This window comes from Taudactylus pleione, unplaced genomic scaffold (assembly GCF_031769625.1).
Source record: "Taudactylus pleione unplaced genomic scaffold, aTauple2 ptg000952l, whole genome shotgun sequence".
Lineage (NCBI taxonomy): Eukaryota > Metazoa > Chordata > Amphibia > Anura > Myobatrachidae > Taudactylus > Taudactylus pleione.
In genome coordinates this window covers 555001-580000 of record NW_028285353.1, presented here as the reverse complement: position 1 = coordinate 580000, position 25000 = coordinate 555001, and the positions used below count along the sequence as shown (strand labels likewise).

Genomic DNA, 25000 nt, shown 5'->3' with positions numbered 1-25000 from the left:
AGAACAGAGCATTTTATAAAGGAAAGAGTGAGCAACGGCGCATATCGGCATACCATATTGAAAAATAAATCCTATATTAGGATTAAAAGGCTGTATAGGTATATTAGACTAAAAACCATGTGAATATTTGAATAAAAAGTTGAAATTTAAAATACACAATTAATAAATGGGATTTTGGTACCTACCGGTAAATCCTTTGCTCCGATTCCACAGGGGACACTGGAGGTGCTTACGCTGGGGTATAGAGGCGTGGATAACTGGAGCTGGCACTTTAATTAATTTAGAAGTGTGAATCTCCTCCCCCTCTATGCCCCATCAGCCCTCAGTTTAGAAAATGAAGACCGAGAGGAGATGGGGAACAAGCGGAGAAAAAAGAGAGAGAAAAAAAAAAAAACACACAATAACCAAAGTATACAACATACGGAACAAACCGAACAGGCAGGCAGAGAGCACAGAGGTGGGCGTCCAGTGTCCCCTGTGGAATCAGAGAAAAGGATTTGCCGGTAGGTACCAAAATCCCATTTTCTCTTTCATCCACTAGGAGACACTGGAGACGCTTACGCTGGGGACGTCCCAAAGTTTTCCCCACGGGCGGGAGCACTCTGCGACACCTGCGGAACAAGGCGGCCAAAACGTGAATCCAAAGCAGCAAACCTATCAAATCTGTATAATTTTACAAACGTGTGAGCTGAAGACCAAATGGCCGCACGACACAATTGTGAAGTGGAGGCGCCCCTACCGGCCGCCCATGACGCACCCAAAACGTGTGGAATGAGCCGAAATGGACAAAGGAGGTCAAAGGTACGCTGTCCTGGCAACATAGATGCGGAGAGCTCTAACCGCATCCAAAGTAGAAGAACCAAAGTCCTCCACCAATGACGGAACCACAATAGGCTGATTGATATGGAAAGCCGACACAACCTTAGGAAGGAAGGCGGCTACTGTCTGGAGTTCCGCCCTATCAGCATGAAACACAAAGTAAGGTGGCTTATAGGACAGAGCACCCAATTCTGAAACTCTACAAGCCGAAGCTAGAGCCAAGAGGAGGACAGTCTTCCAAGACAAGTACTTAATATCAAATATGTAAGAAAGTATTTAGGTGCGCTGTCACTTAAGCAGCCTGTCAGAGGTAGTCAGCCTCTAACACAATATATATATAAAAAATACAAAGACTGGCGCCAAGAGCTAATGAATAATTGAACAAATACAATTGACACTTGACTGAGTAGGAAGCGGATGTCTAAAAAACAATATTATACACATTTATTGACAATACATATAAAAACCAATATGTAGAATATAGAAATAAAATCACTAATTAGGAGCATCAGGGTGAGTCAGACAATTGGATCTCTATCTATGGACATCCTGGGTGGGAATGATAGAGTTAATGTCCAGATGATAAGTCAGTATAGACAATGATATATCGGTTCAAGTACAGCAAATAGTTACCCGATTAAGATCCTTTGGGATGGCAGTCCAATTAGCAGATAACTGCAAAAGTAATAACGGTGGTGAATGACTGGCATTGAATCTTCAGTCCACAGGAATGGTCCCTCAGGATAATGGTCCGATTAGCGGATCACTTGTAGTGAGGTCCGCTGTGCTGTGATATTCAAAGCAGGAACACAATCCCTCCAGATGGAAACAGTGTTGTAGTCAAGCAGTAGATGGGTAATAATAAAAAGTCCCTGACTAGTTTCTCCGTCATGTGACGGTTTTTTCAAAGGGTTAGTATATGACTAATACTCACCACCGTTATTACTTTTGCAGTTATCTGCTAATTGGACTGCCATCCCAAAGGATCTTAATCGGGTAACTATTTGCTGTACTTGAACCGATATATCATTGTCTATACTGACTTATCATCTGGACATTAACTCTATCATTCCCACCCAGGATGTCCATAGATAGAGATCCAATTGTCTGACTCACCCCGATGCTCCTAATTAATGATTTTATTTCTATATTCTACATATTGGTTTTTATATGTATTGTCAATAAATGTGTATAATATTGTTTTTTAGACATCTGCTTCCTACTCATTCGTCAATTGTATTTGTTCATTTATTCATTAGCTCTTAGCGCCAGTCTTTGTATTTTTTAAGTACTTAATATCAACCTCTTCCAAAGGTTCATACATGGATGACTAAATAAACAGAAGCACTAATGTCAAGTCCCAGGGAGCTATCGGAGGTACAAAAGGAGGCTGCACCCGCAAGACCCCCTGAAGAAACGTCTGCACCTCAGGAATGAGGACCAGTTCACGTTGAAAGAAAATGGAAAGGGCAGAAATCTGCACCCTTAAAGTTCCAAGGCAAGAGCCAGAATCCAATCCCTTCTGTAGAAAAAGCAGAACCGGGACAACCGAATGGTCCTAGAGACGGAAGACCCCGACTGGAACACCATGAGATATAAGAACGCCAGATGCGATGATAATGCGCAGCCGAAACTGTCTTCCTGGCACGCAACATGGTGGGAATAACAGTCTGGGATGCCTCTGCGTCTTAAGATATCGGATTCAAGAGCCACCCCATGAAACGCAGTGGCGCTAAATTGAGGTGGACGAAAGAACCCTGCTGTAGAAGGTCCGGGGCGCAGAGGAAGGGGCCACAGGTCGTCTACCAATAGGGACCGAAGGTCCGAGAACCAACTTCTCCGAGACCAGTTCGGAGCCATGAGAAACACAGGTGCCGACTCGCGTTTTATCCTTTTGAGTAGACGAAAAAGAATTGGAATTGGAGGAAAAAAAGGTAAACGAAGTCATAGATCCACGGAATTGTCAGAGCATCGACTACCTCCGCCTGCGGATCCAGAGTTATTGACACGTATACTGGGAGCTGATGATTCATTCGTGACGCCATGAGGTCCACCTGAGGACACCCCCATAGACGTATCAGCGTGTTGAACATGTCTGGATGAAGCTTCCATTCCCCGGGATGTATGTCCCGGCGCTTTTGGTAATCTGCTTCCCATTTGTCCACACCCAGGATGAATACCGCCGACAGAATTACTGACTGGTTCTCGGCCCACCGGAGAATCTGAGTTACCTCTCGCATGGCCATGCGACTAGGAGTCCCGCCCTGGCGGTTGATGTAAGAGGCGGCCGTCACGTTGTCGGACTGAACTCTTATCGGACGAGACTTTAGAAACTCTGTTGTTACTTCTATCAGAGCATTGTAAATCGCTCTGAGTTCCAATACATTTATGGGCCACTTCTGTTCCAGAGGGGACTATCGACCCTGAAAATGATAATCGAGGACTACTGCTCCCCATCCTCGAAGGCTGGCATCCGTTGTTACGATGATCCAGCCCCACACTCAGTATCTTCGGCCCGCTAAAAGATTGTTGGATTGTGTCCACCAGAGAAGGGTCACTCTGGTAACCGGGTTCAAATGGATATGCCAATGTAGAAGCAGATGAGACCCTGACCCCTGTGCTAGCAGGTCCTGCTGAAACACCCTGGAGTGGAACCGCCCGAACTGTAGTGCCTCGAAAGCAGCTACCATCTTCCCCAAGAGACGCAAAGAAGTAGGGACACCCTCTTTGTTCTGAGGACCAATTGAACTAACATCCGGATATCCCGGGCTTTGTCTATCGGAAGAAAGACCTTCTGCGATGCAGTATCCAGGATGATGCCCAGAAACAGGAGCTTCTGGGATGGATTGAGATTTGATTTCTTGAAGTTGATTATCCAACTGTGTTAGATTAGAGTGTGAATTGTCAGTAAGGCATGGTCTGATAGAAGGGATACCGATAGAGCCCTGAGTAAAAGGTCGTCCAAATAAGGGATTATGTACACTCCCGATGACCGAAGGAGAGCAATCATGACTGACATGAGTTTGGTAAAAATGCGGGAGCTGAGGATAACCCAAATGGCAATGCCTGAAACTGATAGCGTTCTTGCAATATGGCAAAACGCAGGAAAGCTTGACGTGGTTCCCAATTGGGAACATGTAGATAGGCATCTTTTATATCCAGGGAAATTAGGAACTCCACTGGTTCCAGGCTCGCAAAGACAGACTGAAGTGACTCAATTTTGATTTCTTAGCTGGTTTCTGTACCTGACGTACAACCCTATGTCAGCGACCTCTACCTCTGCTGCCCCGTTCCTACCTGGAAGCACCTCGGGCCTTATCCATTTTTTATTTTTTTAATTCAGGGCCCAAAAACATATCACCAGTGAACTGTAACCTACAACAGCCCTTCTGGATTCTGCGTCCACCTGCCAAGAGCGCAACCAGAGAACTCTGCGGGCAGAAAAGGCAGAAGCTGATATGCGAGTATGGATCTGTTCTGGAAGTACCGGAGTCCCAGCTTGTAATCAACTGGTCCGCCCAGCCAACTACCGCTTTGTGAAACCAGGCGCTAACAAGCGTAGGTCTAAGTAGAGCCCCCCCTGTAGTATAAATAAATCGCAGTGTAGTTCCAACTACGATCAGAAGGATTCTTTAAGTAACATAGCACCCGGCATTGGAAGCGTTGTTTTCTTAGAAAGACCAGAACCAGACATATCTACTGGAGGAGAGGTTTCCCAGTTTCCATCATAGATAAAGGCAATGGATAGCTGGGGGAAGGGGGGGTTTCAGACTATGTGGAATCTGGAACCTCTTATTCGGTTGTTTCCAGGCCGCTGACAGCTATTCATGAAGCTGTTGGGAGAAAGGAAAAACAGCTGACCTTTTTGGTTGGTTATCAAAAAGTTCAAAATTCCTGGAGTAGCAGGAACTGAGTCCCCAGGTAGATTTAGGACCTGCTGGGCCGCCAGAACTAAAGGCTCCACCCCCGTAGAGGTGTATTCTAAGTTCTGATTCGCGGAGCCATCCTCATCCAACTTCTTCCAATTGATAGGAAATGGAGGGTACAGTAGCAGCGGTACCTATAACTTCTAGAGATTTGTTTAACTCTGCCACCCAGGGAGACCTATTAGCCTCAGCGCTATTATGTAGGCAGCCCATGGAGGGGTGAGGCAGTAATAGCCATGGAAGGTGCTATTACTAAACAAGCAATTACATATCGATGAGCCAGAAGCATGTGGCTTAGTTTGTTTGTAATTACATTTAGAACAAACATCCTTTTGAGAAGCCTACTGCTTGTCATTAATGTACACACTACTACACACAGACTGTATTCAGACAAAACAGAAGGCTGATATTGGGACACAGCGGAGGAAAAACCCCACTCCCCATCCACAGGTCAGATCCCCTGCTCACTATACACCTTCTAGTGTATATCACTTTCTTCATGGATTGGAAGCAGGAGAATCCAGCCCTCTCTTTAAACAACTGCAACACTACCTAACAGTGAGAGATACAGGCATACAGTAATAGAGACGGCAGACACGCTGTTGTAACAGCTCTATGCCGCTTACACTATAGAGAGAGCCCGTTTATTAGGCTCTGCCCCCTTCCTCATGCTAAGCGCTCCCAAAGTGGTTTCTATGTAGCCATAACCATCCCGTCAGCCCCGCTTTGCTGCCTCTGCTAAACGCGTGTCCAGCAGGGGCTGAACGAGTACTAGTGAAGGTAGGGAGCAGCGCTGTGCACTATACACAGCCTGTACTACAAGCGCTGGGCAGCGCCCGTTACAGGCATTAAGGACAGAAAATGTCAGACACGCTGTTATTTACTGCTGTATGCCGCTAGGATTGAGAGATAGAGATCCCGCGCTGAAATAGGCTCCGCCCCTTCTTAATACAAGATCTCCCAAAATGGCTTCTGCCATTACCTTGAAGCAGCCCCGCAATGCTACCAGCGGGGACTGAATGTATAAGAGCTAAGGCAGGGAGCAGTGCGCTAATAACCTAGTCGTTATGTGAAAACACAGTCTGAGAGGGATTCACATCAGATACACATTCTGTGCAGAAATGACCCCCTCTGACACTTGTTACTTGTGTCTCTGCTGGCAGCGCGCGGGGGGGGGGCGGAGCCGGGGGATGCGCAGCTACATACTCACCGCGCTCCCCTGGAAGTCTCTCTCTGCAGGTCAGCACTCTCCTCTTCTTTTGTGGAGATGTGCTGTGGCGATAAGGAGCCGTCAATGCTTTTAGTATAAGAACTGTGCACTCCTTCCTGTCTTCTAGTAAGGACAGGGCACCAGGTACCCAGACCCCACCTTTAGAGAGAGGGTACCTAATATGTGTAAAAAAAAAAGATGTTATAAAATAATAAAGCTAAACAAAAAAAAAAAAAATGGATAAATGTAATGCTGGAGCACAGCCTGTAGTGACCAGCTCCGTAGGCACATTTTCTAAACTGAGGGCTGGTGAGGAATAGAGGTGGAGGAGCTTCACACTTCTAAATTAATTAAAGTGCCAGCTCCAGTTATCCACGCCTCTATACCCCAGCGTAAGCACCTCCAGTGTCCCCTAGTGGATGAAAGAGAAACAGCAAATATTACATGTTAAAAACATATTATACCAATACTAAATACTGGTATAGATTTTGTCGGTGGCACATAAACATAAACAGCAATGATGGATGTACTATTCATTTTTATTTGGCTTGCTACCATATTGGACAGCTGCGTGAGGGCAGGGCTGCCATCAGGGAGGGGACTGCCGGGCCTGGCGTCCCGGAATCGCTGGGGGCCCGCCCAATGCGCCTGTCCACTACTTCCCATCTGCCAAACTTCCATTCACTGACAGGCTTGGCTGGGGGTCCACAGCCGCCTGAGCCCACTGCTATGTGCTCTCTCTCTCCAAACGCCCGCCACTGCTGCTGCCGTGTATGTGGCTGGCTGTGGGAGGCAGGCAGAGTGGATCCTCCCAGCCTATAGCACAATCCAGCAGCCGGGAGCATCTTCTCTGCCTGCCTCCCACTGCCACCCATAAACACGGCAGCAGCAGCGGGCGATTGGAGAGGTAAGGAGGGGGCGCGGGCTGGCGGCCACCTGCTGGTAGGAGCAGACCCCCGAGGCCGAGCCTGTCAGCGATTGTAAATTTGACGGTGTATTGGGGGGGTGGGGGTTTGTCGGGGGGAGTAGCGGGAGTGCCCCCCATTGTGTGGAGCAGGGGGGGGGGGGGGGAAAGAGTTGCTGTGAGGCTCTGTATAATGGGGGCTGGGGGGACCTGCCTAATTTGGTCCGTTCCAGGCACCAAAATTTCTGATGGCGGCCCTGCGTGAGGGTAATTAACATATTGTGACTTTATTCAGTGCCAGTAGCTATTTTTTCTACACGTTTATTGCTGTACATCCACCAGGAACAGATGTTACATCGTAGTAATCTCAGTCACTGGGGATTATGTAGTAAAGCCGCATGGAACGCACATATATAGTTACAGGTACCACTCAGTTCTCTAGGGGATGAAGACTCAGTTCCAGCAGGTATAGAATAACTTGTAGCCCGTGCAGTCCCTTTGCCGTTGTGAAAATCCCACATTAAATGTATCTGGCTTGGACTTGGCATATACTGGTTGGGTGCATTTAGTGTGACAAATGGTAAGAGGGGTAGAGAGCGCGCTGGTGGAGTGGCCTATCCCGTTCCTCTGCGATGGCCTATCCCGTTCCTCTGCGATACTGCCGACAGATAAGGAAACACGCTGGCCACTCTTTCCTTTGCTCTAACACAGTGGTTCTCAAACTCGGTCCTCAGGACCCCACACAGGTCACTTTTCCAGGTCACCCAGCAGGTGCACAGGTGTCCTCATTACTCACTGACATTTTAAAAGATCCACAGGTGGAGATAATTATTTCATTTGTGATTCTGTGAGGAGACCTGGAAAACATGCACTGTTTGGGGTCCTGAGGACGTCTGTTATACATTAATCCAATACCCAGCTGAGGTCATTTTGGGCAGCACCTCTTGTTGGCTTAGAGAATTTTGTCCCTCCTGGAATGGATCATGTTTCCACGAAGAAGCCAAACAAATCTTACTGACATTAGTAATAGATAAAGGGGGGCATAGATGTAACGTAACTTTTCACACAGCCCCAAATCACAGACTGCTAAATAAACCTGAAAGTGTTGAATTGTGTTGGTAAGTCCCCAAGTGTGCTCGGAGGAATTGGCACTATAAGCTGATTGTGATACCAGTCAGCTGGCTGGTCACAGCTGAGGCTTCTAGCGGCCCCTTGGACACGTCTATAAAGCAGCTATATTATTGCTTCATCTATAACCGTGCTCCTTTGTCCTGCGGAGAAGATATACACTCTGGATACATATATTACTGAACGACTATTGTGCTTTGGATACCATGGACATACCTAACCAGTGTGTATCTAATGTATACCACAGAGATGGAAGCAGCATGACTCCTAGGTGGTGAGACTGCTTGTATCATACAGGTTAGTTATACATGTCAGTACCAAATACATACCTGCTGGCTTCACCAAATATCTGGCGCCTAGAATATTCCATTTTATATTGTGCTACAAAGAGGATGTACATGCAAAGTGATTGGCAGGTAGTCGGTATTTAGGGGGAGGTAACAGGAGCTGGGTACAGAAACGCAGGCATGTCGGTCCATCTGGGAGTGCATATATTAGCCACTGTGACCTTGCCCGCTGCGTTTGAGACAGCTCAGACTTACTCGCAAGGTCGATGGGCACCCAACCTGCATCAATGTTTCCGTTATTGCACGCCGGCAGCGCGGGGCATCCCTATGCTGGGGTAAGCTTCTTCGTCATTAGCATAGATTTGCAATTGTGGAGGGAGTGAAATCACAAATGCAATTACATTCAGATCGGAATCAGGCCCATAGGTAATTGAGAAATGGAGACTGATGAAATGGACTACTAGTCCCAGCCATCTTACGCAAAGCCCTTTTAGTGAATGCCGACGAGTGCAAAGTCTGCCCAGCACCGGGTTCTTTCACTCCTAATTGAGGCCTAGTAAGGTGACCAGAGCAGAGCAGAGCTCAGACGTGGGGCTAAGGAGATGGAGAGACACAGATCAGTACAGGGGGATAAATCTGATGCTTTCCAATTTATTGCCCTATTGTCTCGCCAGGGTCTCCAGCACCACAATGAGACCCCCAGCCCGGTCAACAGAGAGAGGAGATACAGTGTGACACGGTACAGGTGGGGACAACATGCAGATCTCATTAGTGTGGCTTTAAGCACCTTGCCACAAAACCGTCCCTGCCTTCCTAAACGCAGAGCAAAAAGAGGAATTTAAACCAAGGCGCAAGGAATTCTTCAGATTTTATTGACATAGAAATAAATTTTACTTAAGGAATAAATTCACATGGACGATATCCAGTTAAGGTCGGTCTAAATGTACTTCATAGAAGATCAGCGGAATTGAGTACAGTCCATTTTGACGACAGGTAGACCATTTTATATTTTGCAAGGAAACGTACCGGCCTCTCTCTGCTCATCCCACTTCTCCACCTACAGCAGACAAAGAGAACAATAAATGCTAGTAAAACATTGACCAATACACATAAATGAATTTGCATAACACCAGCGCCCTGCTGCCTGGCAAACTGCTCTTTAGACTGGACACATGATGCCAGTGGCACAATGAAGAGTTAGCTATATAAAAACTGAAGGGAAGGACAGTTTCTTCAATGACTAGCCCTGCACAGAACATATTGGGGGCTAAAGGTTGGTAGTTTAGAAGAAAATGGCATTCAAATCAAATTGTTTGCTCTTAAAGGGCTATTAACTTAAACTAAGAAGTTGCCTCAAGTGTTTTTCCTAATATATAGCCACAGCTACACTTGTCAGGAAGCTCTTGCTGGAGTAACATAGGCTGCACAACTGGAAGGCAGTGGCCAATCCAACCCGGCCAGCCAAGGACGGTGTGACGCCACAGTCTACTCTTCCAACCCGGCCAGCCAAGGCCGGTGTGACGCCACAGTCTACTCTTCCAACCCGGCCAGCCAAGGCCGGTGTGACGCCACAGTCTACTCTTCCAACCCGGCCAGCCAAGGACGGTGTGACGCCACAGTCTACTCTTCCAACCCGGCCAGCCAAGGACGGTGTGACGCCACAGTCTACTCTTCCAACCCGGCCAGCCAAGGACGGTGTGACGCCACAGTCTACTCTTCCAACCCGTACTGCGACGTCTTGGAAATGCTCAGACCTGCATCAGTTGTAATGTAACATCTCGTGAGTCAGTCTGAACACCAGCTAGGCTGTTCATGGCAAGGCAACATGAAGTATCGGTGTTAGAACGGGGCACGATAGTGGGTGTCCGACGGATGGGACATTCCATTTCCTAAGAAAATCAACATTCCTCGATCATGTGTGTCACATGTGTACCAGGAATACCTTATGGAAGGCATTACCACCCACCATGGACAGCGCAGTGGCCAACCACAGGTTCTTAATGATCGTGACCAGCGTCATCTGGCCACAATGGTCTGTATTAAGAGACAACCGACACTGGCTCAAATCACATCCATATTCAATGCAGGAGGTACCAGACACATACAGCAGGTCAGTGCAGCGTTCTTTAGCTTCAATGGCATATGGTAGCAGAAGACGCACTAGAGTGCCCCTGTTACCACTACAACACCGGACACAGCGCCTCACCTGGGCTTGTGACGTTGCTAATTACACCCTGGAGGACTGGCAACATGTAGCATGGTCTGAAGAGTCCCGATTCCAATCGTTTTGGGCTGATGGTAGGGTTCAAGTGTGGAGCAGACCCTATGAGACCATGGACCCCACTTGTCAACAAGACACCGTGCAGACAAGTGATGGTTCCATAATGGGGTGGGGTGGGGCGGGTTCGCCTGAACTCATCATTGACCGATAACCGCTACTTTGCATTGCTTGATGACCATTTGCAGCCCTTCATGTACCCCCACAACGATGGAATATTCCAGTAGGATAATGAGTCATCAGTCCAAAGTTGTCTAGAATTGGTTCAAGGAGCATTCTGGAGAGTTCTGACGAAAGGTGTGGCCACCACATTCACCCAACATGAACCCAATCAAGCATTTATAGGACATGGTGGAAAGGTCCATTTGCACCCATGATCCTGCACCTACAAATTTCAGGGAGCTATCCAGACGGCATGGGTCAATATCTCTCCAGAAGTCTTCCGACCACCTTTGGAATGTAGAGTTGCTACACTTCGCTGGGCTAGAGGTGTCATACATGATACTAGACATATACATACATACATATCCCATAACTTTTGGCACTTCAGTGTATATACGACTGGTACAGTGGTGACAGAAAAAGTACAATTTTATTAACATTTAGTTAAAAAGCGTCAAAAAGCTCTGTAGCCCATACAGGGCGATACTACAAAACAGGGTAAACAAAGAAACAAAATAACCTGGTGACCAGCCTACATGTGTGTGTGCATAATTACATGCACATGCATATCAACTTAGTTACGTGACTGTGGGGGAAGAGATGAAAGAAGAGGGGAGGGAGGGCTTACACTCTAAGGGGACAGATAATGGGGGGGTATTGGAAAGATACAAGGGGTTAAGGAGGTTCAAGGGAACTGTTAGGAGAGGTTTGAGGGAGCTTTTGAAGTAATAAAGGAAGGGAAAGAATCTGATAAAAAAGCGTATTCAATAGATCAGGGGCAGCGCAGGAGAAGTCTTGGAGGCAGGACTGAGTGGTAACTAGCGCGGAGCAAAGGCAGCAGTCATCGAATGAGTGAAGAGGGGTGGAGCAAAGGCAGCAGTCATCGAATGAGCGAAGAGGGGTGGAGCAAAGGCAGCAGTCATCGAATGAGCGAAGAGGGGTGGAGCAAAGGCAGCAGTCATCGAATGAGCGAAGAGGGGTGGAGGAAGTGTGGAGGGTGATGAAGTTGGAGATGTAGGAAGGAGAGGGTAAGAGATTTGTAGGAGAGTTACATTGGATCCTCCAGGAGAGAGTGCCAGTGGAGGAATTGGTAGAGGGTGCATTATAATTACATATAATTTCTGCCTGCCCCTTACCTTTCTGCCTGCCCCCAGCACTGCCTGCCCCTTACCTTTCTGCCTGTCCCCCAGCATTGCCCCAACTGCTATCTACCCTTACCCCTCCCCCTCAGCACTGCCTGCCCCTTACCTTTCTGCCTGCCCCCAGCACTGCCTGCCCCTTACCTTTCTGCCTGCCCCCCAGCACTGCCCCAACTGCTATCTACCCTTACCCCTCCCCCTCAGCACTGCCTGCCCCTTACCTTTCTGCCTGCCCCTTACCTTTCTGCCTGCCCCCAGCACTGCCTGCCCCTTACCTTTCTGCCTGCCCCTTACCTTTCTGCCTGCCCCTTACCTTTCTGCCTGCCCCCAGCACTGCCTGCCCCTTACCTTTCTGCCTGCCCCCAGCACTGCCTGCCCCTTACCTTTCTGCCTGCCCCCAGCACTGCCTGCCCCTTACCTTTCTGCCTGCCCCCAGCACTGCCTGCCCCTTACCTTTCTGCCTGCCCCCCAGCACTGCCCCAACTGCTATCTACACTTACCCCTCCCCCTCAGCACTGCCTGCCCCTTACCTTTCTGTCTGTCCCAGCACTGCCTGCCCCTTACCTTTCTGCCTGCCCCCCAGCACTACCCCAACTGCTATCTACCCTTACCCCTCCCCCTCAGCACTGCATGCCCCTAACCTTTCTGTCTGCCCCAGCACTGCAGGTGTTTGCTATGTGAGATCAGGGCAATGTAATTATAAGCATTGTCAGTACTGGAAATAGGAGTGTGACGATTTATGGCATGTGGCGGGGTCTGACGCTATATGGGGAGCTCAAAAGAATAAATTGCGATGGAACCCAGAAACAATGAAGTACCCCAATTTCTTAAAGTGAGGGGTCCCTTGGAACAACTTATTTTTGTGCTCAGTGTGATAGCGGTTGTTCATCTATGAGCACGACTGCATGCAAGCTAAAGTAATTATGTGAGCAGACAAGAGGAACGTATGACAACACCTACCCATGACGACGGGCACATGGAGCTATACACACGTTGGTACCATTCACACGGAGCGATGTCCACCCCTTTGGCGCTCAGAGACTTCTGGCAGCGATGGAAATCTAAGCAGGGACACAGGATGATCATTAGAAAGTCTTGTCTGTACATAAAGCAGCATTATATCCACTATATGAGCCTCTTTATAACACGAGCACAGCAGTAAGAGCAATGCCAGCATGTGTGCCAGGGTTAGAAGCACCTACTGCACTTCCTCTCGGGGGAGGTCACACCCCATTTCCATCAATCTAGGGTAAGGGTGGGCAATAAGCAGCCCCCCCAGATGTTACAGAACTACACATCCCAACATGCCCTGCCACAGTTCTGCTATTTGGTCATGCTAAAACTGTTACAAGGCATGCTGGGATTAGCAGTTCAACAACAGCTGGAGGGCCGCTTATTGTACACCCCTGCTAGAGGATGCTGGGCTGCCCCCAAGCTCTGCCTGCATTGTGAATAGACACCGTGCGCACCCCCCAAACTTTTATCCCCCATGGGACACTGTGGCACACATGAAAGACTTTAGGGAAAGCGTCAGCAGCACAATGGGAGGCAGGAACGCTATAGAACAACAATAACACATTTTATTTTAAAGAAAAATAAATCCAAAAATACAACCTAAAAAAAAAACTGTAGAATTACCAACTTGGAAAATGAAATGCACATTTACTGGCCCCATATTTAATCATTATCTTCCTTTATTTGTTAGACGCCACAAGGTGTATGCAGCGCCGTGCAAGAGGTAACATAAAAACAGCTTCCATAGCTGAAAAAGCGTAAATGGCAGACTGGATGGGAGAGTAATACACAGGGGCCGGTGGTGTCACCATAACTAACAGGCTACAGACTATGCGATAACAGGAGAATGACCTAAAGATGTCAGGCGCACCATACATCAACTGTCTGCAAGGTAGCGGGAGAGTAATACTATAAACTATAGAAAGCTGTAGCGGGAGAGTAATACTATATACTATAGAAAGCTGTAGCGGGAGAGTAATACTATAGAAAGCTGTAGCGGGAGAGTAATACTATAGAAAGCTGTAGCGGGAGAGTAATACTATATACTATAGAAAGCTGTAGCGGGAGAGTAATACTATATACTATAGAAAGCTGTAGCGGGAGAGTAATACTATATACTATAAAAAACTGTAGCGGGAGAGTAATACTATATACTATAGAAAGCTGTGGCGGGAGAGTAATACTATATACTATAAAAAACTGTAGCGGGAGAGTAATACTATATACTATAGAAAGCTGTAGTGGGAGAGTAATACTACATAGAAAGCTGTGGCAGGAGAGTAATACTATATACTATAGAAAGCTGTAGTGTGAGAGTAATACTATATACTATAGAAAGCTGTGTCGGGAGAGTAATAGTATATACTATAGAAAGCTGTAGTGGGAGAGTAATACTATAGAAAGCTGTAGTGGGAGAGTAATACTATATACTATAGAAAGCTGTGGCAGGAGAGTAATACTATATACTATAGAAAGCTGTAGCGGGAGAGTAATACTATATACTATAGAAAGCTGTAGCGGGAGAGTAATACTACATAGAATGCTGTAACGGGAGAGTAATACTATATACTACAGAAAGCTGTGTCGGGAGAGTAATACTATATACTACAGAAAGCTGTAGTGGGAGAGTAATACTATATACTATAGAAAGCTGTGGCGGGAGAGTAATACTATATACTATAGAAAGCTGTAGTGGGAGAGTAATACTATATACTATAGAAAGCTGTAGCAGGAGAGTAATACTATATACTATAGAAAGCTGTAGTGGGAAAGTAATACTATATACTATAGAAAGCTGTAGCGGGAGAGTAATACTATATACTATAGAAAGCTGTAGTGTGAGTAATACTATATACTATAGAAAGCTGTAGCAGGAGAGTAATACTATATACTATAGAAAGCTGTAGCGGGAGAGTAATACTATATACTATAGAAAGCTGTAGTGGGAGACTAATACTATATACTATAGAAAGCTGTAGTGTGAGTAATACTATATACTATAGAAAGCTGTAGCAGGAGAGTAATACTATATACTATAGAAAGCTGTAGTGAGAGTAATACTATATACTATAGAAAGCTGTAGTGGGAGAGTAATACTATATACTATAGAAAGCTGTGGCGGGAGAGTAATACTATATACTATAGAAAGCTGTAGTGGGAAAGTAATACTACATAGAAAGCTGTAGCAGGAGAGTAATACTACATAGAAAGCTGTAGTGGGAGAGTAATACTATATACTATAGAAAGCTGTAGTGTGAGAGTAATACTATATACTATAGAAAGCTGTAGTGAGAGAGTAATACTATATACTATAGAAAGCTGTAGTGAAAGTAATTCTATATACTATAGAAAGCTGTAGTGGGAGAGTAATACTATAGAAAGCTGTAGTGGGAGAGTAATACTATATACTATAGAAAGCTGTAGTGGGAGAGTAATTCTATATACTATAGAAAGCTGTAGTGGGAGAGTAATACTATATACTATAGAAAGCTGTAGTGAGAGTAATTCTATATACTATAGAAAGCTGTAGTGGGAGAGTAATACTATATACTATAGAAAGCTGTAGCGGGAGAGTAATACTATATACTATAGAAAGCTGTAGTGGGAGAGTAATACTATAGAAAGCTGTGGCGGGAGAGTAATACTATAGAAAGCTGTAGCGGGAGAGTAATACTATAAACTATAGAAAGCTGTAGTGTGAGTAATACTATATACTATAGAAAGCTGTAGCGGGAGAGTAATACTATATACTATAGAAAGCTGCAGCGGGAGAGTAATACTATATACTATAGAAAGCTGTAGCGGGAGAGTAATACTATATACTATAGAAAGCTGTAGCGGGAGAGTAATACTATATACTATAGAAAGCTGTAGGGGGAGAGTAATACTATATACTATAGAAAGCTGTAGTGGGAGAGTAATACTATATACTATAGAAAGCTGTAGCGGAAGAGTAATACTATATACTATAGAAAGCTGTAGCGGGAGAGTAATACTATAGAAAGCTGTAGTGGGAGAGTAATACTACATAGAAAGCTGTGGCGGGAGAGTAATACTATATACTATAGAAAGCTGTAGCGTGAGAGTAATACTATATACTATAGAAAGCTGTAGCGGGAGAGTAATACTATATACTATAGAAAGCTGTAGCGGGAGAGTAATACTATATACTATAGAAAGCTGTAGTGGGAGAGTAATACTACATAGAAAGCTGTGGCGGGAGAGTAATACTATATACTATAGAAAGCTGAAGCGGAAGAGTAATACTACATAGAAAGCTGTAGCAGGAGAGTAATACTATATACTATAGAAAGCTGTAGTGGGAAAGTAATACTACATAGAAAGCTATGGCGGGAGAGTAATACTATATACTATAGAAAGATGTAGTGGGAGAGTAATACTATATACTATAGAAAGCTGTAGTGTGAGTAATACTATATACTATAGAAAGCTGTAGCGGGAGAGTAATACTATAGAAAGCTGTAGCGGGAGAGTAATACTATATACTATAGAAAGCTGTAGTGGGAGAGTAATACTATATACTATAGAAAGCTGTAGTGGGAGAGTAATACTATATAGAAAGCTGTGTCGGGAGAGTAATGCTATATACTATAGAAAGCTGTGTCGGGAGAGTAATACTATATACTATAGAAAGCTGTAGCAGGAGAGTAATACTATATACTATAGAAAGCTGTAGCGGGAGAGTAATACTATATACTATAGAAAGCTGTAGCGGGAGAGTAATACTATATACTATAGAAAGCTGTAGCGGGAGAGTAATACTATATACTATAGAAAGCTGTAGTGGGAGAGTAATACTATATACTATAGAAAGCTGTAGCGGGAGAGTAATACTATATACTATAGAAAGCTGTTGTGGGAGAGTAATACTACATAGAAAGCTGTAGCGGGAGAGTAATACTATATACTACAGAAAGCTGTGTCGGGAGAGTAACACTAAATACTATAGAAAGCTGTAGCGGGAGAGTAATACTATATACTATAGAAAGATGTAGTGGGAGAGTAATACTAAATACTATAGAAAGCTGTAGCGGGAGAGTAATACTATATACTATAGAAAGCTGTAGTGGGAGAGTAATACTACATAGAAAGCTGTAGTGTGAGAGTAATACTATATACTATAGAAAGCTGTATTGGGAAAGTAATACTACATAGAAAGCTATGGCGGGAAAGTAATACTATATACTATAGAAAGCTGTAGCGGGAGAGTAATACTATATACTATAGAAAGCTGTAGCGGGAGAGTAATACTATATACTATAGAAAGCTGTAGCGGGAGAGTAATACTATAGAAAGCTGTAGCGGGAGAGTAATACTATATACTATAGAAAGCTGTAGTGGGAGAGTAATACTATATAATATAGAAAGCTGTAGTGGGAGAGTAATACTATATAGAAAGCTGTGTCGGGAGAGTAATGCTATATACTATAGAAAGCTGTGTCGGGAGAGTAATACTATATACTATAGAAAGCTGTAGTGGGAGAGTAATACTACATAGAAAGCTGTAGTGTGAGAGTAATACTATATACTATAGAAAGCTGTAGCGGGAGAGTAATACTATAGAAAGCTGTGGCGGGAGAGTAATACTATATACTATAGAAAGCTGTAGCAGGAGAGTAATACTATATACTATAGAAAGCTGTAGTGGGAAAGTAATACTAATATTATAGAAAGCTGTAGTGGGAGAGTAATACTATATACTATAGAAAGCTGTAGTGGGAGAGTAATACTATATACTATAGAAAGCTGTAGTGGGAGAGTAATACTATATACTATAGAAAGCTGTAGTGGGAGAGTAATACTATATACTATAGAAAGCTGTAGTGTGAGAGTAATACTATATACTATAGAAAGCTGTAGTGGGAGAGTAATACTATATACTATAGAAAGCTGGAGTGGGAGAGTAATACTATATACTATAGAAAGCTGTAGTGGGAGAGTAATACTATATAGAAAGCTGTGGCGGGAGAGTAATACTATAGAAAGCTGTCGGGAGAGTAATACTATATACTATAGAAAGCTGTGTCGGGAGAGTAATACTATATACTATAGAAAGCTGTAGTGGGAGAGTAACACTACAAAGAAAGCTGTAGCAGGAGAGTAATACTATATACTATAGAAAGCTGTGGCAGGAGAGTAATACTATATACTATAGAAAGCTGTAGCGGGAGAGTAATACTATATACTATAGAAAGCTGTAGCGGGAGAGTAATACTACATAGAAAGCTGTGGCGGGAGAGTAATACTATATACTATAGAAAGCTGTAGTGTGAGAGTAATACTATATACTATAGAAAGCTGTAGTGGGAGAGTAATACTATATACTATAGAAAGCTGTAGCGGGAGAGATACTATATCCTATAGAAAGCTGTAGCGGGAGAGTAATACTATAGAAAGCTGTAGCGGCAGAGTAATACTATATACTATAGAAAACAAGAGATATGGTAAGAACTTACCTTTGTTATCTCTGTTTCTACGAAGTCCATAGGGTCCACAGGGTTGACCTTGGGGTTATAGCTGGAACAGGATCCATGGGCACCACACAGTTAAGCTTTTAGCTCCCAGGATGCACTTGGGTCCTCCTCTATGCCCCGCCCCCGAGCCACAGGCACCTCAGTTGGTAAGCAGCCTAGGCCGGAGGAGAATATGGAACAGAGAGAAGGAAGACTGGAACACACAAGAAACCATACTCACAGCAATAGGAGACGGAAAACCGGTGACCAGCCACACAGCCCATTTGAAGCCAGGTGCGTCAGGGCGGGCGCCCTTTGGACCCTATGGACTTCGTAGAAACAGAGATAACAAAGGTAAGTTCTTACCATATCTCTTGTTTTCTACTTCAGGGTCCATAGGGGGTCCACAGGGTTGACCTTGGGGATGTCCCAAAGCAGTTCAACTAAGGGCGGGGACGCTCCTGTGCTGAAAGGAGCACCCGGCGCCCAAAGGAAGCATCCTGAGAGGCGAAGGTGTCAAACGCATAGAACCTCAAAAACGTTTGAATAGAAGACCAGGTGGCCGCCTTACACAGCTGAACAGCAGAAGCGCCACGTCTAGCAGCCCAAGAGGGACCCACAGAACGAGTGGAATGAGCCTTAACAGAGGCTGGCACAGGTAAACCCTCTTGTGCATAAGCCTCACAAATAACGGAACGAAGCCAACGGGCTAACGTTTGTTTGTTGGCAGGCCAACCCCTCTTGTGAAAACCAAAGAGGATAAACAAGGAATCAGACTTCCTAACCGAAGCCGTCCGGTCTACATAAATTCTAAGCGCCCGGACCACATCTAAGGAAGTCTCACCAGCTGAAAGATCAGGGGACTGAAAAGCTGGCACAACAAGTTCCTGATTAATGTGGAACTTCGAGACCACTTTGGGCAAAAACTCAGGACGAGTGCGGAGCACCGCTCTGTCCTGGTGAAAAATCAGGAAAGGAGGGCGACAGGAAAGCGCCCCCAATTCAGACACCCTCCTGGCCGAAGCAATTGCCAGGAGAAAAACCGTCTTAAATGTCAGCCACTTGAGCTCCACCGCCTCAAGAGGCTCAAACGGAGGACCCTGCAGGACCCGTAGCACCACCGCCAAGTCCCAAGGAGCCACAAAGGGAGGCTGGATCCTGAGAACACCCTGGAAAAAGGTGTGAACGTCTGGTAGTATTGCAATCCGCCGTTGAAACCACACGGACAAGGCGGACACATGAACCTTCAGAGATGCAAGGCGTAAGCCGAGATCCAATCCTGACTGAAGAAATTCCAAGATCCTAGAAACTCGGAACACCTGAGGATCATAATGTCTGGACTCACACCACTGAAAGTAAGTGTGCCACACTCTGTGATAAATCTGTGCTGAAGCAGGCTTGCGTGCCCTGAGCATGGTACCAATAACCGAACTGGAGAAGCCCCGAGACCTCAAGACGGCTGTCTCAAGAGCCACGCCGTCAAAGACAGCCGACCCAGATCCGGGTAAAGGCAGGGCCCCTGAGACAACAGGTCCCGACGCTGAGGAAGAAGGTACGGAGCGTCGATGGAGAGGCTCCTGAGATCGGAGTACCAAGGACGTCTGGGCCACGCCGGAGCTACCAGCACGAGCATGCCGCCGTCCTGCTTGAATTTCCGCAGAACCCGAGGAAGCAGGGATAGCGGAGGAAACAGATACGCCAGGTGAAACGTCCATTTCACCGACAGCACGTCCACCAGACTTGCGCCTGCGTCTCTTGTCCTTGACCCGTAAACGGGCAACTTGTGATTGTGACGGGAGGCCATCAAGTCCAGCTCCGGCAGTCCCCACCTGTCCACGAGTAGCTGAAACACCTCTGGGTGAAGCGACCATTCCCCGGGATGCACGTCGTGACGGCTGAGGAAGTCCGCCTCCCAATTGAGGACTCCGGGGATGAAGACCGCCGAGATCGCCGGAATGTGACCCTCCGCCCAAGTCAGGATACGAGACACCTCCGACATCGCTGCCTGACTGCGAGTTCCGCCTTGGTGGTTGATATACGCCACCGTGGTGGCGTTGTCGGACTGCACCTGTACCACCCTTCCGTGAAGAGCGGGGCCGGACGACTACAGGGCCCTGTATACTGCCCGCAGTTCCAGGATGTTGATGGGGAGAAGTGCTTCTTCCGCTGACCAACGACCCTGAAGCGACAAAGAGCCGGTCACTGCCCCCCAACCCCGGAGACTGGCATCCGTCGTGAGCAGGACCCAGTCCGGGATCCAAAATGGGCGCCCCTCGACCAGATGAGCTGTCTGAAGCCACCAAGCCAAAGATTGCCGAACGTCCGGAGACAACACCAACACCTGAGAGCGGATCCGGTGAGGTAACCCGTTCCATTCTGATAGAATCAGCCCCTGCAGGGGCCGGGAATGGAACTGGGCAAATTCCACCATGTCGAATGTCGACACCATGGACCCCAGAACTCTCATAGCCGAATGGACCGACAGGCGGCAACGGCTCAGGCAACTGTGTATCCGCAGCTGTAGGGAGGCGACCTTCTCCGGAGTCAGGAAGATCCTTTGCTGACGCGAATCCAGCAGGGCTCCCAAATGAACCATCCGCTGTGATGGAATTAGGGAGGACTTTTTCCAATTTATCAACCACCCGTGTGCTTGCAGGCAAGCGATCGTCAGGTGGAGATGTTGAAGCAGTACCTCCGGGGAGCTCGCCAGCAACAGGAGGTCGTCCAGATACGGCAGCAGCCGTACATTCTGGTTCCGAAGATGTGCGGCCATGACCGCCATAATCTTCGTGAACACCCTCGGTGCCGTGGAGAGACCAAAGGGTAGCGCCCGGAACTGATAGTGGTGTTGAAGGATAGCGAACCTCAGATACCGCTGGTGTGAAGATGCTATCGGAACATGGAGGTAGGCGTCCTGGATGTCCAGGGACACCATGTAATCCCCCGGTTCCATAACCAGAATGATGGAACGTAACGTTTCCATCCTGAACTTGGGAACTCTGAGGAATTTGTTCAGAGACTTCAAGTTGAGGATAGGGCGATGAGAACCATTGGGTTTCTGCACCAGAAACAGAGACGAATAATACCCCGTCCCTCGTTGTGATAGAGGAACGGGAACAATGACCCCTGCTTTCAGCAAGGACTCTATAGCCTCCTGAACCTGTAACGCCTTGGCCTTGTCCTGAGAAGGACTTGTGCAGAAAAACTGGTGGGGTGGTCTGTGCCGAAAAGACAGGGCATACCCCTGGGAGACCACTTCTCGAACCCAGGCATCCGTGGTGGTATTGTGCCAGCACTGGGCAAATAGAAGAAGTCGGCCTCCCACTCTGAGGTCCCCCAGAGGGAGGCCCGTCCCATCAGGCAGCAGGTTTATCTTCCTGCTTGGAAGAAGGGCGCCGAGCACTCCAGGCTTGCTTCTTGGGTTTAGTGGCAGTCTTACTCGCAGACTGTCTCGGGAAGGACTGACCTTTCGCCTTACCCTGAACCCGAAAGGAACGAAAAGCCGAACTCCGAACCTTAGCAGGCAGTGCCGCCGAAGGGAGGAAGGCCGACTTGGATTTAGCCAGGGTGTCCACTATTTTGTCCAAGTCCGGACCAAATAGTAATTCCCCATTGAAAGGTAAGGCCTCCAGACCCTTCTTTGAATCAGAGTCCGCTCTCCAGGACCGCAACCACAAGGATCGGCGGCCAGACACCGCTGCAGCCGATACCCGCGAGGTCAGCAGACTAGCATCTAAAGAAGCTTCACCAATGTAAGAAGCAGCGTCCCTCATTTGTCCCAACAACGCCCGCTGGACATCCGGAGCGTCGTCCGGGAAGGTATCTTCCAATGCATTGGCCCACCCCTCAATGGCCTTGGCCACCCAGGAGATGGCCATGGACGGTCGGGCCACCGCCCCGGAGAGGGAGTAAATAGACTTTAAGCAAGTCTCAACTTTCCTGTCCGTGGGATCCTTCAGCGAGGATATCGACGGTAATGGTAAGGTGGCGCCCCGAGTTAAACGGGTGACATGGGAATCCACCGCCGGTGGAGTTTCCCATTTTTTACAATGTGCCTCAGGGAAGGGGTAATTAGAAGCCAACCGCTTCTGAGGAAGGAATCTCTTACTGGGCGCCTGCCAAGCTACCGCCATATGATCCGTCAACTGATCCGACAGGGGAAACACCGCAGAAGCCACCTTAGTTTTTTTGAAACTAGGAAACTTCGACTTAGGAACCGGTGCCTCATCCTCTATAAGAAGAATAGCTCGCACCGCCCTAACTAGTGCTCGCACATTAATGGACGACTTGGTATCCCATTTCCTGGACCGAGGCGTCCGAGTCAGTGTCATCAGGGACCTCCCCATCATCTGAGGAACCCTCTGAGTCCGATACCTGAGCAGCCCGTGTCATGAGTGGGCGTTTTGAAATCCTAGAAGGCATGTCAGTCTGCAACATTGACTGAAAAGCCGAGGAAGCGGCCGCCAAATTTTGCACGGAGTTGGAGAGCACATCCACCCATGGTGGAGGAGTCGCCATAGGGGCCTGAAAAGGTACCACAGGCTGCTGCGGCACAGGGGAAGCCTGTATATACATAGGCAACCCCGCATAGGGACCTACTGATTGAGACCCAGGAGGACTCTGCAATAACTGCGGGACACTCGGGGAATGGGGGATGGTCGGCTGGGGCACCGCCCTAGTAGGGAGAGCAGTCGGGACCGACAGACGGTCCGCAATAGACACCAGCACTTGAGAAAACATCGCCCACGGTGGTTCCTGCGCCAGAGAAGGTCTGGATGGGCCAGGAGCCACCTGGCATCGACTACACAGGCCATCCTGTGACAAATCCTCCCTATCTACTCCTGCAGAACAGCGTCCGCAGGAGGCCAACACCGGAGCCACTGAGCGCTCAACCTCCTCGTCTGACATGACAGAATATATTATATATCTGGCACCAGGGTAGAAGTAAAACGCACTCACCGGTGTGCTGAACAACAGCCCACAATATGGCACTGAGTAGCACACAACTGTATGTGACGGACCTCACAAATACGTGATCTACATAAGTGAGGTCAGTAGAAACGCCCCTCCCCCACACACCTGTAGGGCTTGTAGGAGAAGTAAAGGGATAGGTATAAGCTGACAGTAAGTAGAAAATAAGCACAGACAGGCAGCACTAGCAAAAGTCACATACCATGCAGGAAGATATACTCACTGCACCTTTACACTACAATCAACCTGCCCAGATTCAGTGTCTGGGAGGGCTATAGTGCTGTGTACGCTGTCCTTAATCAGGGGAGAGGTACACAGGGGGACCGGTCCGCGTGCTCCCTGAGATCAGCGCTGCCACTGGGAAAATGGCCGCTGGAGACCTCAGAGGAGGAGTGGCCGAGTAGATGCAGCTCAGCGACGCCAGACTACGTGCTGAAAGGCGCGCTGAGCTGAGGGGAGGAGCCGCTGACAGGGAAGGCTTCCTCCCCTGGCTGGCCATAACCCCAGCGATGCTGGCTTCCCGCTAGCCCCTTTATCCCTGGTGGTCTAGTGGTCCCACGGGTTATGGGGGGGGGGGCCCGCCGCCACTGCCAGCAGCCTCCGGTCTGTCCCCAGGACCGGAGGCAAAAGGACTGCATTTAAGGCATTCCGCGCGCCGCCGCTAGCCAGCGACGCGCGGCTTACCTGAATCCCCGGCGACTCCGGCAGCAGTCCTGGGAGGTAGACAGAGTCCGGCTAGTACGGACTCTACCCTCCCGCCGCGATCCCCAGATCAGTACTGGCGTCGCGGCGCCAGTCGGGGATCAGAGCGGCAGCGTGGGCGTCTGTACAGACAGCCCTTCGCTGCCGTCTGTAGTAAAAAGAGATTAAAAATAAATAAAATCTAACTTAAAATAAAAAGCTTCTGGGGGCTGCTCCTGCAGCCCCCCTGCGCGGTGACCAACTCCGGCCGGGCACCAGCTTACACTGAGGTGCCTGTGGCTCGGGGGCGGGGTATAGAGGAGGACCCAAGTGCATCCTGGGAGCTAAAAGCTTAACTGTGTGGTGCCCATGGATCTTGTTCCAGCTATAACCCCAAGGTCAACCCTGTGGACCCCCTATGGACCCTGAAGTAGAAAGCTGTAGTGGGAGAGTAATACTATATACTATAGAAAGCTGTAGAGGGAGAGTAATACTACATAGAAAGCTGTAGCGGGAGAGTAATACTACATAGAAAGCTGTTGTGGGAGAGTAATACTACATAGAAAGCTGTAGCGGGAGAGTAATACTATATACTATAGAAAGCTGTAGCGGGAGAGTAATACTATATACTATAGAAAGCTGTAGTGGGAGAGTAATACTACATAGAAAGCTGTGGCGGGAGAGTAATACTATATACTATAGAAAGCTGTAGCGGGAGAGTAATACTATATACTATAGAAAGATGTAGTGGGAGAGTAATACTATAGAAAGCTGTAGTGGGAGAGTAATACTATATACTATAGAAAGATGTAGTGGGAGAGTAATACTATATACTATAGAAAGCTGTAGTGGGAGAGTAATACTATATACTATAGAAAGCTGTAGCAGGAGATTAATACTATATACTATAGAAAGCTGTAGGGGGAGAGTAATACTATATACTATAGAAAGCTGTAGTGGGAGAGTAATACTACATAGAAAGCTGTAGTGGGAGAGTAATACTATAT

At 47.2% G+C, this 25000-nt stretch overlaps 1 protein-coding gene across 4 annotated transcripts in view; it reads right to left on the bottom strand.

The window, feature by feature from the left end:
• Positions 1–9125: 9125 nt before the first annotated feature.
• COX6B1 (cytochrome c oxidase subunit 6B1) overlaps positions 9126–25000 on the bottom strand; it is a 39120-nt gene continuing 23245 nt past the window's right edge. For all 4 annotated transcript variants that reach the window (XM_088459923.1, XM_088459924.1, XM_088459925.1 and 1 more), the window contains exons 3-4: positions 12814–12914; positions 9126–9331 (exon numbers count right to left, since the gene is read on the bottom strand). In XM_088459923.1, coding sequence (XP_088316049.1) covers positions 9278–9331; positions 12814–12914 — 155 coding nt within the window. In that variant the 3' untranslated portion in view covers positions 9126–9277. The remainder of the gene's footprint in view (positions 9332–12813; positions 12915–25000) is intronic.